The sequence below is a fragment of the Nematolebias whitei genome, chromosome 23, assembly GCF_014905685.2.
Source record: "Nematolebias whitei isolate Nwh7 chromosome 23, NemWhi1, whole genome shotgun sequence".
In the NCBI taxonomy this organism is placed as follows: domain Eukaryota; kingdom Metazoa; phylum Chordata; class Actinopteri; order Cyprinodontiformes; family Rivulidae; genus Nematolebias; species Nematolebias whitei.
Genome location: NC_056520.1, coordinates 17784853 through 17799464, shown reverse-complemented (window position 1 = coordinate 17799464; position 14612 = coordinate 17784853). Strand labels below are relative to the sequence as shown.

The window sequence follows — 14612 nt, the reverse complement described above, 5'->3', positions numbered from 1 at the left end:
CCTCTTAGCAGCATGGTCCTGTTAGCAGTGTGGTCCTGTTAGCAGCATGGTACAGTTATTAGCATGGTCCTGTTAGCAGTGTGGTCTTGTAAGCTATTTGTTTTTGTTAGCAGCATGGTACTGTTAGCAGCTTGGTCCTGTTCACTGCATAGTCCTGTTCGCAGCATGGTCCTGCCAGTAGTGTGGCTCTGTCAGCAGCATAATCCTGTTAGCAGCATGGTCCTGTTAGCAGTGTGGTCCTGTTAGCAGTGTGGTCCTGTTAGCAGCGTGATGATAATGACAACTGTGGCAAAGGATGATGACTGCCCTCCAGAGCCAGGTCCAGCAGACATGGAACATTCAATGTCCCCCACAAAATCAAACTGTTCCATAGAGTTGGGTCCAAGCAGGCAGATGGAGGATCATGGAGATGGCTGCCGTGACAGGCCGGAGCCTAAAGGGGCTGGAAGGGGGCCGGGGTTCTGATGGAATGAACCAAGCTGCAGATGGACCGTGTAGGTCTGGACCTGTGCACCATGCCACCCTCTGCGGCCCGTCTCTCCTTCCTGCCACTTTGCGACAGGGGACACGGATGTCTTATGGCTTATAAGAAGCATCGTCTCACTTCTTTAGTTTGTTGTGAAAGGAACTTGTGGTTTTCTTTGTTTTAAGTTAAATATTGTCTTTATTTCAGCCCCAGGGGAAGCCCCCTGCTTTACATTTCCTGCCTGTGAAAAAACAAATACCTACTTAACACAAATACACCGGAGAGGAATTATCGGCACGGAGAAAACGTGAAATTAAATTTTAATTTGATTTTTATTGCAGGGTGAATCGTTAGCTGCCGTGTAAACCCGCCCGAATGTTTTCCACTGCGCTTTGCCAGAACAGAGTCATAAAGAGAGATCTCACCACCCCCCCCTCCCTCGCTCGGCATGATGGGAGTTTAAAGGCAGAGGTATTTACGACTCAGCACTCTCCTTTAGAGTTCCTGGAGCTCCACGGAACATGTGGGACAGGCAGAGTGACACCATGAGCTCCGTTTAAAGATAGACGGGGCCTTCGGTTCAGACTATTTGTGTCGGGGGGGGGGGGGGGGGATCCGCGCACCTGCTTTTCTGTCTGTCTTCAGCTGGTAAAGCGAGGCGGGGTGTTTTCTACAATCACTTTCTCAGGTTAGAAGGAATGCAAAGATGAAGGGTAAACCGGTGTCTTTATTTTCCCTGCATGGTAAATAAAATAGTTGTCATAAAACAAGTGAAATATTGTCTTTGTTCGTGCTTGATATGTTTGATCGGTCGTTCAGGGCCTGTTTTGTTTGCACTGAAACAGATTTGTCCGTTATTCTTCTGATTCTGTCTTGATTTTCAACTGAACACATGAAATTGAGTTTTGGAAAAACGAACATGAAAGAAAGTGGCTTAAATGGGAATATTGTGCTATGACTTTTAGTTGCAGAACTTTGTACAGTGTGGACAAAATTAGCTAAAAAAAAGTCATTATTTCTCTGTAAACAGTAAGCAAGCGGTAAAACCAGATCCCTCCAGAGCTCAGACATACCTCGGAGTAGACACATCATTAAACATTTAAGGGTTAAGGTCAGAGGAATTTGGACTTTACATGTCAGAACTGACATTTTAATATATTTAATGTTTTTACACAAAGTTCAAATGTGATTTTGGGAGAATGTGACAATGTTCAACCTAATTTGGACGATGTATCACTTGAATGATGGTGTTCCAGGCATGTCCAACTGGGAGGAGGCCCCGTGAGTAGACTCAGGACACGCTGGAGGGACGATGTCTCTTGGCTGTCCTGAGAATGCCTTTAAAATCCTCATGGAAGACCTGGAAGAACAAGAAGAGGAGGCTGTGGACAGAGATCCTGGGCCTCCCTGCTCAAGCTGCTTCCCCCACAACCCGACTCCAGAACAAGACAACGAGATAGAGGAAGGGATGGACGGACGGACAATATTATTTCCTAAACGTTTCATTAAAATGTGTCCAGTGGTTCAAAAGATATTTTGCTAACAGGTGGACAGTTATCTCCAGCTTCAAGGAACGATATTGCGCAATCTTTCAGAGCTCTGAACATTTGTTGAGAATCATCCTTAGCTACTACCACACCCAACTTGAGCCAAACATCTGTAAAACTGACTGCCTTGGAACCATTTCTGAGCTTCAAGTCAGTTGGCTTGAGCTTGCTTCAGTCCTAAATTTTATCAACTGTAGACATATAAGTCTTGGTTGAGAGTTTCATTAAAATTCATCCTCTGGAGTAAAACTGTCGCTGACCTTGATGACCCTGTCAATAACGTAGTTTAAAGTGTTCAATCTGCATAAAATGCAACGCGCTGCTGGTCCTCTGTCGCCACCCAGTGGTCAGAAGGAGAACAGCAGCCTCAGCTGAAAGCAGTCAGCTGGTGATTACCAATCAACAGCAGGAGAAAATGCAGGTTTGACAAGGTGGAGGTTCATACAACTCCTTCTGAAGTTACAAACAGGTTTGGATGTTTCTTCATTTGTAGATTTAGTTTAAAAGTGTCCTAGACTCATTTGATTAAGTTTAGTGTGTGTTTTAAGTAAACTGGTTTTGTCCTAATGCATGCTATACAGGTAAAAAAAAAAATCTAACATGGTTAAGTTAGGTTGTCTTTTATCCAAAAGACTTCTTCAGTATGAAACCCTTCAAGAAACTCAGGCCTTATTTACAAGAGAACAATCTCTGGAAACTTTTGTGTTTTTTCAGTGTTTATTGTAATAAACAAAAAATGTGAGTTTACAATGATGTTTTTTTTAATGTCACTCGGGTTGCCACATAAGAAATTATGAACTCTAGTACTGTTTCTTTAAATCGATTTGTATTTTAACCTAAACTGTGATATGTGCCGAGTAAGTGTGTTGTAAGATGAGGTGTGTTATTTGGTGAACATGTGCACTGAAAAGGAGGCGGTAAGACGTTTAAAATTTATCTGGCAACCCTGATGCCGGGCTCGGCTGCATTAATCGCACGCAGCATCTGCATGATCACAGTTGCGTCCAAACGGAACCAGTAAGATCCACAGAGACATCAGTGCGTTCACCACTAACATATTGACTCAAATTGGCAGGACTAAAATACAGTCCGACCTCAGAGGTATTATTAGGACACAATTTTCTGTATTTAATTAACTTAACACTGTTATATGTGCAGTTACGTGGGGGGAAAAAAAAAAAAACGTTTCAACAAAGAATCCGTCCAGAGGACCTGACTTAACCTTGTTGGATAAACTGGTTTTAATTTTTTTGTGTGTTTACGTAGCTCCAAGAGAAAGCATGTCAGACAGACTTGAAACTCTGAGACTCAGTCGATGTGGAAACCGCATCTCATCAGGTCGACAGATCCCTCGGACTCCACCGATGACCTCTGTAAGGAAGCAGCTGGAGTTTAGTGAGCCGGAGGAGACGACTCAGGCTCCAGATTGTAATCCAGACGTACGTTTGTTCTTGTGCTCTCCATTTACAAAATGTCTTTTTTTTTTTTTTAAACAAATCTTTTTTTTCTTTTCTGTTTTTTCCAGGCTGACCCTACAAACAAACACAGTCCAGCTATTAATAGCAGCTTTACTGGAGCAGGTGCTTTTATTTACATGGTTTGCAGGTTTTTACTGAACTTGCAGTAATGAAACTTTTACAAACAAGTGCTGGAATGATTCCTTGTCTTTGCTTTTAAAAACTAGCTACTCTTCAGGACATGCTGAAAGGAATGAAGGGCTATGAGGTCACACCAAGTGACTTGGAATTCATTAAAAAGATGAAGGAAGAACAGCTCGTTAAAAAACTCCAGGTAACGTTTGGATACCTAAAGTTTCGCTGCTGTCCTGTTGGATGCGCTGACTCGGTGTGAAAATGTTTTCAGGGAGATCTGCTGGTGGTGCAGAAGCAGCTGAAGAATGAAACGATGGCCTTGGAGCTGGCTAATGCTTCCAGGGAGATGGCACTGGATGAACTCAACAAGGTATCTGCTGTGGAGCAAGAAACAAAGAGGTGGTAGCTGAGTCGTCCCTGGCTCATATTCTGAGAGTGAATGTTCTTGATGGATATTAAATTGTAAACTAGAAGAATTGCAGCTTTAAGGTTTTAAATGAGCAGAAATTAACACAAAAATTAGGAAATTAGCCGTTTTTGCCAATTTCAACTTATTTTTTTTTTAGCTAAGTAGCTGAAAAAAGGGGGGGGGGACTTCAATGACTAGAAAGAAGTGGAAAGAGCTAAAATGAGCTTGAAAAATGTGGAATTGTCAGAAAAATCTATAATTAGCTTAAAAATGGCTAAATGGTAGCTGAAATAGTAGAAAATGTTGAAACTAGCAGAAAAAAGCTGAAATGAGCATAACGAGCTGAAATTAGCAGAAAGAAGTTACCGGCAATTAAACTGAAAGTAGCTGAAATTACCACAAAAAACTTGAATATATCTGAAAACTGCTGAAATTAGATGAAAAATGCTACAGCTAGTTTAAAAAGTGGGACACGCTTAAATTAGCAGAAGAAAGCAGAACGTTTGCTCAGTTGGGCTGAAATAAGAAGAAATGAGCGCAAAAAAAGTGGAAATTATCTAAAAAAAAAAAATTAAAAAGCTGAAATTATCAAAAAAATATATATAATTCTGAAAAGTTGCTAAAAAGGCAGAAAAGTTTTAATTACCAAAAGGAAGTAGAGAGCACATTTTTACTTGTGTGGAAAAAAAACTTAAAATGAGTGCAAAAAATGTGGAATTTGCTGGAAAAAAAATTAAAATTAGCATTAAAACAGCTAAATAGTAGCTGAAATAGCAGGAAAAAGTTGAAACTTGCAGAAATAAGCTGAATAGAGCAAAATAAGCTGAAATTAGCAGAAACATGTTAGAAGCAGCACAAAAATGTTGTAGTGAGCAGAAATGATCTGAAAGGAACACACAATGACTGGGGGGAGAAAAAAAAAAGCTGAACTTTCCTGAAAGTAGCTGAAAAAAGTTTTAAATTTGCAGAAGGAAGTTGAAAGAAGCTGAAGCAGAACAAAATGTAAAAGGTTGTAAACAGATCTAAAGAACTGAAGGATGTAAAATGAGCTCAATTCATTTTCTGGGGGGTGGGAAATTTTGCAGAAAAGGCTAAATGTTTCAAAAAGCTAAAGTTGCACCAATACCAAAAGTCATGGCAGGATTGCCCTGAAAGAGCTGAACGTTTTGTTGAAATGGCACAAAAACTATGGAATGAGAACGATGCTGAAAAATATCAAAAAGAAAACCGGATCCCAATGGTGACCTTCACACAATGCCATGAAGGTATGATGGTAACGGCTCTGACGGTTGACGGAATTTACCAAATGTCTTGAGACTTCCGTGATTTAAAATCAAACATGGTGTGTGACGACGAAATCTGCGACGCCAAAACAGTTCGACAAGCTGTGATCTTCTAAAAGGAGAGGAGTCAAATGCAGCTACGACTTGACGCCAGGACTGACATTTTCTTGCAGTGTTTTTTTTTTTGGTTACTTTAAAAAAGACTTTCCAGACCTCTCCTTCTAGTCAGGACGTCCACAAACCTCTGAATGAAAGCGAAACTCTTTAACTTTCTGTGTTTCTGCACCCCCCTCCCCATCAGTTCCCCTCCTGTGAAGACCTAACAAAGTGGGCAACAGTGGTGCACAGAAAGACGTCCCCTTTGACGGAGGTCGAGGGTTTGGACTTGATGTCTCTTCTGGCTGGGATAACGCTGCAAGACGTCGACAACTTGATGGTGGAGAAGAAGAAAAGGGTTGATCAGCTCAAGAAGAGGGCTGCAAAAAAGTAATGTCTAATCAGGTTTTTAGTCTGATTTACTAGAGCTTCTCTATTATATGCTTCTTCCTTAGATGGAGAACTTTACTAATTGGCTTTTCTATGCATGTGAATGTTCCTGTAAAGTGCCCTGAGACAACGTTGTTGCGATTTGGTGCTATATAAGTAAACGGAATAGTTTTGAATTTATGAAACCCAATAAGTGCAAGGATTTAAAGACAAAGTTAACGGTGTGCGTGCTGCAGCTTTTGTTGAAGATTTAAAGGTTAATTAATTACGGATGCACAAATTTCCTGAAAGTCGAGAAAAATGAGTTTGTTATCGTCCATTTTTATGTGCGAGCATCCAGAAGCAGCAAACCTAACGCGGCCACAAACTGTTCCCGGCATTCCTTCGAGGAGCAGAGTGAGGAGGGAAAAAACACTTGACCTCTGTTCCCCTCCAGTGTAACGCTTACCCATTTGAAGGTGTTGCACCAAAAACTTGCGTTCCCTGTTCAGTTCCAGTCCAGAAAAACTCCTCTCACAACCGACGTTCGTTATTCAAACGTAAATGGATCTTTTTTGTTTTGCGTCTCATTCTGAGGAGTTTCATTAGATTCTAATGAAGAGTTTACCGTAATGTTCAGACTATTGAGCGCACCCGAATATAAGCAGTGTCCACTAAATTTAACAAATGAAATAAAATTTGTAAATGTATGGACCGTGCTGCGGGTGTCCACGTAACATGAGATATGTACACAATTTTTTTATTTCCACTTTTAATTAAATATGTAGTAGTAACACACACATGTACTGTAAAGTTTTTTTCTAAACAATTCCTGTAACACAACTGGCAAAAATAAATACAGTAGCCTACTAGGAAGTCATTGATCGCCATCTTCATGCTCTTGCTGCACACTGCACCCTTGAGCTTGTGCTGTTCTGTTGTATTCATCATGCAGAAAGCAGACTTTCAAGACCCATTGGCCATAGAGGATTATTTTTAATTTTTTTTTTAACACTGCTCCGCTGTCACGATCCACTGGCAGACTGGAGCAAAAGTTGCTCTTCCCATGCGGCCAGTCTTTGGAAACGGTTTCTCACCACCATTCATCCAAACCTCCCACCGAGCTCGGAGTGCCACAACAATGCAAAAAGTCCATGCTCAAAAATCCAGGTTTACAATCCAACAATTTTCAGTCAGATCATCTGGACAGTTTCTTTTTTGGTTTTGAACCAGTTTGACATGACTGTCGACGAGGAAGAGGGTCGGGTCCAGAAGAGGGGGTGTGCCAAAGATACCGTCTTAGCACCAACATAACTGGTTTGTTCCACTTTGGAGTAAGGTGTTTTAAAGAAAGAATCAGTTTTGTGTTGTGTTTCCTTGACTGATAAAGCCTTCTGGATGGATCAAACATTTCAGCAAAAAAAATAATAAAACCGTCCAGATGACCTGACTGAAAATTGTTGGAATGCACATTGCACACTTATTTCAAGAGAATGGTAAATTGTTTGATTTCATTGGTTATATATATATGTATATATATTTTTTTTACTTTTATATATACAGGTAGTCACAATGAGTCACGAAGACCCACCCCCCCCCCCCCAAGAGTGATGTGTACTGGGCAGCTATGCGAGGGCCCAGGTGTGACGAGGCTAAATATTTTGGCAGCATGAAGCTTGTTAGCCTGTCTAAAAAAAAAAAAAAACATAAATTAGCCGCAGCGTTGTATAAGCCGCAGTGGTCAAAGTGTGTGAAAAAAGTAGCGGCTTATAGTCTGGAAGTTATTTGAGCTTTGCTGCCTCCATGCATGTGACAATAGGATCCTGTGAACCAGATCAATACTGACTCAAAGAACCCTCAGGAGGGAGGGTAGGGAGTAATTTACCACCTACTTAGCAGTTTATAAGTGACACAGACTAAATTATTACACTCAAATATAAATTGTGCCTACCGATACGTGACTGTGAAACTATTGAGAAACTATTTTCAGACGTAGTTTTTCCCCGGAACTCTTGTTTCCAACATTCAGAGAGAAGTTTAAGTCTATAGAGTACATTAAAGGAAATCTTTTTTTTTTATATATATATATATATATATACATGTTCAATGGGCTGTTGACCCTTGATATAATTTACCCATGTGTGGGTGTTGATTTTAAGAAATGCCTCTATCCTGTTTCAATGAACTAGAAGTCTTTTTGAAAATCCATGTTTAGTTTAATGAGCTGAGAATTGTTTTTTTTTTTTTTTTTTTTTTTTGTTTTTTTTTTTGTATACATGGGCACTTACAGGGCTCCGTACGGAGTCATGAGTGCAACTTAAACCTATTTCCCATCGATTTTCTTTTGTGTTTTTAAGGCAAAAGGCTGATAAAAGAGAGCAGTTGGAAAAACAAATTGCCTGTGAAGAGGTAAAGTCTTCAACGTGAACCATGTCTTTGTGAAACTATTGCATCTAATTTATTTTTTATATTTTAAGCTAAAGATCCGGGAGCTGATGAAGCAGTTGGCAGAGTTAAAATCTGAACTCCTACAGCAAAAAGCGGTGAGTGAACTTTAATTTGAAAAGTAATATTTGGACATCGACTGGTAGATGGACTGCCTTTAGAGGAATCTGTGTACTTTAAAGGAGGTGTGTAACTCCCTGAAAAAACCGGAAGATCTCGAGGAACATGGAGGAGGAGAAGAGGTTAAACTTTGTGAAAACTCTAAACCGGCAACAATCCGTGGTCCCTCAACCAGAAGTAAACCCAAAACGATCCGATCGAAACAAACGAGCACGAAAGACGCTTCGGGGATGAGACCAGAAGAGAAGCAGCGAAAGCCCAGATCTTCGTCAGAATCGACGACTTTAAGACCAGCTCCAGGAGAACGGAAGATGGAGGAGGGCGAGGAGTCTGAACGGGTTGAGAGGAGGAGACGAAAGCCTGCAGGAGCTGCCCCGAAAACGGCGTCGCAAGCGGAGGATATTAAAAAGGAGACGTCCGAGACTCTGCCGGCGTCACGCAGCAGGAGACGAGGAGCCGCGGAAGGTCCAGCTCCGAGGCGGTCGAAAAGGATCGCCAGCAAGAAGTGAAGCTTGGAGCATCTTTTCATTTGGTTGTACAGTAGTTTTTAATTTTTCTTAAAGTATAGATTGTGTCCACTAAGAGGGCATTAAATGGGACTTGTAGCTACATCATCAGGCCGACATGCTCTAGTTTTTAAACCGAACTTCAGCAGCAATAAATAAGGAAAATAACTTCATGTTCCTGCTTTGTAGTTTTTGTTTTGTAATCCTTTGTTGCAGCTGAGATGGACAAAATTTTGAAGTACAACTGAAACATTTTTAATGCCCATTTAGTTTTGTAGCAATTAAATCACTTGATTCTTGTCAGAAACACAACTTGTTCATTTTTAACATTAGATATAACGACTAAACAAAGCTAGAGTTGTCTTTAGCTTATTTCCCTTGTTGGGTTTCATATACGACATATTTAATTGATGACTTTTCCTGTTTGTAACCAACTTGTACAGACTGGACTGTTTTTTTTTTTTATATCTTTCAATAGAATAAAATGATTTATAATGGGGAGTAAAGATCCAAAATGTTAATAACCAGTGACTTATTGAGGTTACCATGGTAACTACGTCTGACCGTCACTCACTGATGGCTAAGAGTCAGATAGAAACTGACAATGTTGGGGTGGGGGTGGGGGGGTGTCAGAGCTTAGTCTTGGACCAGAAAGCTGAAAAGTATGGAAGCCTGCACGTGCCATCAGCATTCTGGGAGATTTGTGAGTCAGCCACAAGTCTTACAATACAGTGGAAGAAAAGTGCTTTACAGTAGTCCCTCCCATTATCACGGGGGTTGCATTCCCCACACCACCGTGAAGTAAGAACGCCATTTTTATTTTAGTATTTTATATATTTTAAGGTCTTATAAACCTTTCCCACAATCTTGCAGTGTTATAAACAATTAAACCTACATAACTGTAACAACATGTATATGTACTGTACAGGTGCTGGTCTTTAAATCTGCTAACCTTGTTCACGTTTGAAACCATAGAAGTAACTAATGTGATGAATGTAATTCAATAAATTATTTCGGATTTTTTTTTACAATGACTAAATGAGCTAAAATATTAATAGTTTTTTTTATATTTTATATTGATAATAAAAATATATTAAGAGAATGACGTATTACGAGAATAACGTCGTATTATGAGAATAGTCATATTAAGAGTAACATATTACGAGTACAACGTCATAGTAAGAGAATAAAGTTGTTTGAAAATAAAGTTGAAATATTAAAAGAATGGTCATACGATAATAAAGTGGAAATATTACGAAAATAAAGTCAAAATATTACAAGAATAGTCGTACGAGAATGTATTATTACAAGAATAAAGTCGTATTATGAGAATAACATTTTTTTTTTTTTTTTTTTTTCATTTAGCCTTTATTTATCCAGGTTAGTCTCATTGAGCCACGAGAACTCATTTTCAAGAGAGACCTGTTTAGGGAGCACATGGTGGGGTTAAGGGCCTTGCTCATTGGCCCAGAGTGGGGCGATTGAGGGTGGGGGCAAGTGTGGGTGTTTCACCTACCCCACCCACAATTTCGTTTGATGTTGCCGGGGCGTGAACCGGCGATCTTCGGATCACAAGCCCACCTCTCTAACCTCTGCGCCACCACTCCCCTATACCTCCCTCCCATATTACGAGAATGAAGTTGTACAAAATAAAGTTGAAATATTGCGAGAATAGTCATTCGAGAATAAAATATTACGATAAAGTCGTACAAGAATAACATAGTATTACGAGAATGACGTCATATTAGAATAGTCATACGAGAAAAGTCATACGAGAATAGTCATATTATAAGAACAGTCGTACGAGAACGTATTATTACAAGAATAACGTCGTATTACGAGAATAGTCGTATTACGAGAATAAAGTCGAAATATTATGAGAAAAAATTGTAATATTACCAGAATAAAGTTGTATTACCAGAATAAACTCATAATCTTACCAGAATAAAGTAATAATAATATCAGAACTCTGATATGAAAAATCTGTCTCACAACTGTGGTAATATGATGAATATTGAGCATCTTGTTAAGTTATACTTTGGTATTGGTTTTACAAATAAGGAAATAATCTGTTAGCACATCAGCATCAGATTATTATCATTATCAGGACTTTGAAACAATTGTGCAAACGACTGTCTGTTTCGAAAAAAGAACCACACGCATTTGGAAGATATTGATTCTTTTGTGGAAGAGGAGCTTTCTGGCAGTGGTCGACTGCATGGTTATAGGTGGTTACATCTGAGGGCCATTCAAACAGATTTGATTGTTTCTCAGCAGACACTGAGGATGGTCATCAAGATTTTGGATCCAGTAGGAGTTGAACTTTTGGCAAGCACGGCGTCTCTGACGTTGTGGTTTTTCTAATTGAGAACAACTTTATTCTGGTAATACTACAACTTTATTCTCGTAGTACTACAACTTTATTCTGGTAATACTACGACTTTATTCTCGTAATATTTCAACTTTCTCATATAACGTTATTCTTGTAATAAGGTAGTCCCTCGCTACTTCGTGGTCCGGTTTTCGCCGACTCGCTCTGTCACGGTTTTTCAAAAAAAGATTGAACATGACACACAATTGGCTGATTGATGGACGAGCTGCACGAACTGCATGGAATTTTTTAGTAATTTTAAAATATTATTATTTAGGACCTGTGTGCAGCCCACACTGCAGGAGATTATACAAGTTATAAACTAAAAAAGTAATCAAACGTGAAGTCCAAACACTTGCTGTGACCCAAGTCAACTTGAAAAGTTTCCTGTGAAGGCTGTTGGATGTAAAGAGCTCCACAGAGGGCTGCTTTCATGTTTCGCCAAAATCCCATTGATTTCCATGAAGGGATTTCCAGCGTTTTTGTGAATTTGCTCTCCACTGTGCCACAAACTGCTACCTAAAGTCGTGTCACGCAGTTTTACAGGTCAGCCTGCGTGTTTTGTAAAAACGGATTTTCAAACACAGGAGCAAGTTGCCAGTAGGTTTACAGATCCTCAGGGGGAACGGTTCAGCTTTTGTCTGACTTTTTTTCCTCTTTGTGGAAACGTTGAAATGTATAAATAATCAAACTGCAGTATGATCAAATTTAATGTTCTAATATTGACCAAAATCTACTTTTTCTCTATTATAACTCCCAAAATACAGAACTGGTTTTGTTTGAAAGGTTATTCCCTATTTCTCTTTAGTTGTTTTTACTGTATTATTTCGGCCTCGAGTTCAGATCCAAGTTTCTCTGCTCGCCTGTGCCAAGCCCTGGAACACTGAGCTGCTTCTGAGGCACGGGAACTTTGCCTCAAACACGTCAATTTCAGAAATTAGATCTTGTTTACGGACCGGGTCCAAGCAGACGGCTGGGATCCTGGCCTGCGAAGTTGGGAGTCATGCGTTACATACAAATTGCTCACGTCCTTTGCCTTGTGGCTCAGCACACTTTACCTCTGCGCTAGAAGAAACTTGAATGTTTTTTGTGTCTAATTGGAACATTTGATGTTATATTGATGTATTATAAATATTTACATGTTCAACATAGATGGGTTATGCGCATGGGAAGGAAAGTACCGGTAGTTACATTTTGAAAGCTGAACTGTTTGATTTTATGTACGGGTGCATTTAGGGTTAGTGTCCACCAGAGGGCAGTGTTGGAGGTTTTGTTACAACTCAGTTCAGCTCAGATTTAGTTTTTGGTTATTTTTGTGTTCCAGATGGACTGACCAGCACGTTTTAGAATAATACTGCAGGTTGGGACCAGAGTCACATTAATGAGCTTCACAAGGTTGAAGAAGGTGAGATTAACAGTGTGAATGTTTATGAAGCATACACACTATTGTGAACCATTTTTCTTCCATACATTTTTCTGCATCTTTCTCCTTCCACAATTTTTGCTCTATTTCAACAAATCATATTTCAAAACGTTCAGCTCTTTCACGACAATCCTGCTGAGACTTTTGGTATTAATGCAACTTTGGCTTTTTGAAATATTTAGCCTTTTCTGCAAATTTTTTCCTCACAGAAAATGAATTGAGCTCATTTTACATCCTTCAAATATTTAGATCTGTTTACAACCTTTTACTGCTGCTTTCACATTTTATTCTGCTTCAGCTTCTTTCAGCTTCCTTGTGCACATTTTAACTTTTTTTCAGATACTTTCAGCTGATTTCAGCTGTTTAGTGCTCCTTTCAAATTCTTTCTGCTAACTACATTTTTGTGCTGCGTCTAACTTCTTTCTGCTAATTTCAGCTTGTTATGTTCCTTTCAGCTTATTTATGCAAGTTTCAGCCTTTTCTGCTATTTCAGCTACTATTTAGCTGTTTATACTAATTTGAGCTTTTTCAGCTAATTCCACTTTTTTTTTTGCAAATTATTTCAACTTTTTTCAGCCTAAGTCTGCTAAAATGTGCTCTCTCCACTTCCTTCTAGTAATTTAAGCGTTTTGCAGTTTTAGCTATTTTTCAGCTGTTTTTGTACGGGTGTGCTAATTTCAGCTTTTTTTTCTGATAATTTCCACTTTTTTTGTGCTAATTTCTGCTTCATTCAGCCTAATTGGACAGTGTTTTTTCTGCTTTCTTCTGCTATTTTAAGCTTGTTCTACATTTTCAGCTAGCTTTTTGGCATTTTTTAGCCACTTTCAGCTGTTTTCAGATATATTCAAATTTTACATGTTAATTTTTGTTGCTTTCAGCCTAATTAACTTATTTATACTAATTTCAGCTTGTTTTGCTCGTTTCAGCTATTTTTCTGCACGTTTAAACTTTCTGCTCTTTCACCTATACTATTTCAGCTAATTTGAGCTTTTTCAGCTAATTCCACATTTCTTAAAAGCTCATTTCGTCTTCCTTCCAGTAAGCTTCTTTTTGCATTTTCAGCTACTTTTCAGTGGTTTTTTTTTTTTGTTGTTGTTGTTGTTGCTAATTTCAGCCTTTATTTTTTTTATAATTTCCTATTTTTGTGCTTATTTCTGTTTATTTAAACCTAATCCAGCTAATATGTCTTTCTGCTTTCTTCTGCTAATTTAGGCTTGTTGTTCCATTTTAGCTACAATGCTGCATGGTTTAGCTAATTTCAGCTGTTTTTCAACAAGCATTCACACTGCATTTTTGCAGGAAATGAAATTTCTATAGTTTAACATTTAATGCTCTTTCAACATTCTTTTTGGTTAAATTTAGGCTGCAAACTTACATCAATTAAAAATGTCCGACGTGCATTGAGACTCCAGGTTACATCTAGCTAAAACAATTTATCTTTTAGCACATTTATTAGCCTCTCACTTTCCAGATTTTTTTAGCCATTTCACTTGGCTGTTTTCTCCGCAGGGTTGAAGCTTTATCAACATCTGCAGATTCCTTCATTTCATCTGTAATGTTTAACATTTTGTCACTGCTCAAAATTCAAAGACACAGAGGGTGAGCCTTGATATTCAGGAGTTCCTAAAGTAAAGAAAAATGACTTAGTTACAACCCTAATTTCATGAGGATTTTCTCTTAAAATTGTCTTTAGATTTTCCTGTAACATAATTTGCAATAATCTGCAATCTTTGACAACTGTTATAAAGTAACCGCTCCACAGTTTCTACTTGATGAACAAATGATCTATGTTACAAAGTATGGATTCAACAAGTTAAAGAACTTAAGTGTTAAACAAATTAAGCCAGTCTCCTGTCTTACTCAGCTCTAGTGTTCAGAGGTCAAGGGTGGTGGGTATTTATGCACCGAGTATTACAGTAAAGCCACACTTTACTGTAATACTCAATATACCGATCGTGACTGTGCCCCTGAGACAACCTCACGCA

The 14612-nt window shown here is 38.9% G+C and overlaps 1 protein-coding gene across 1 annotated transcript; it reads left to right on the top strand.

Moving 5' to 3' along the window:
* The first annotated feature begins 2426 nt into the window (after positions 1–2426).
* On the top strand, positions 2427–9069 carry LOC119428661 (proton pump-interactor BIP103). Its single transcript, XM_037696331.1, has 9 exons — positions 2427–2482; positions 3280–3452; positions 3539–3593; positions 3698–3804; positions 3877–3975; positions 5599–5783; positions 8120–8171; positions 8240–8305; positions 8390–9069. Exons 2-9 carry the CDS (start codon positions 3294–3296, stop codon positions 8834–8836), a joined length of 1170 nt encoding a protein of 389 aa, XP_037552259.1. The 5' UTR covers positions 2427–2482; positions 3280–3293; the 3' UTR covers positions 8837–9069.
* Positions 9070–14612: the final 5543 nt, after the last annotated feature.

Bases quoted from the DNA above. Each gene is read 5' to 3' on its own strand.
- LOC119428661 (XM_037696331.1), top strand. From the start codon at position 3,294: ATGTCAGACAGACTTGAAACTCTGAGACTCAGTCGATGTGGAAACCGC. The intron at 3,805-3,876 runs GTAACGTTTGGA...AAATGTTTTCAG, and splicing joins AGCTCGTTAAAAAACTCCAG to GGAGATCTGCTGGTGGTGCA. The intron at 3,976-5,598 runs GTATCTGCTGTG...CCTCCCCATCAG, and splicing joins CACTGGATGAACTCAACAAG to TTCCCCTCCTGTGAAGACCT.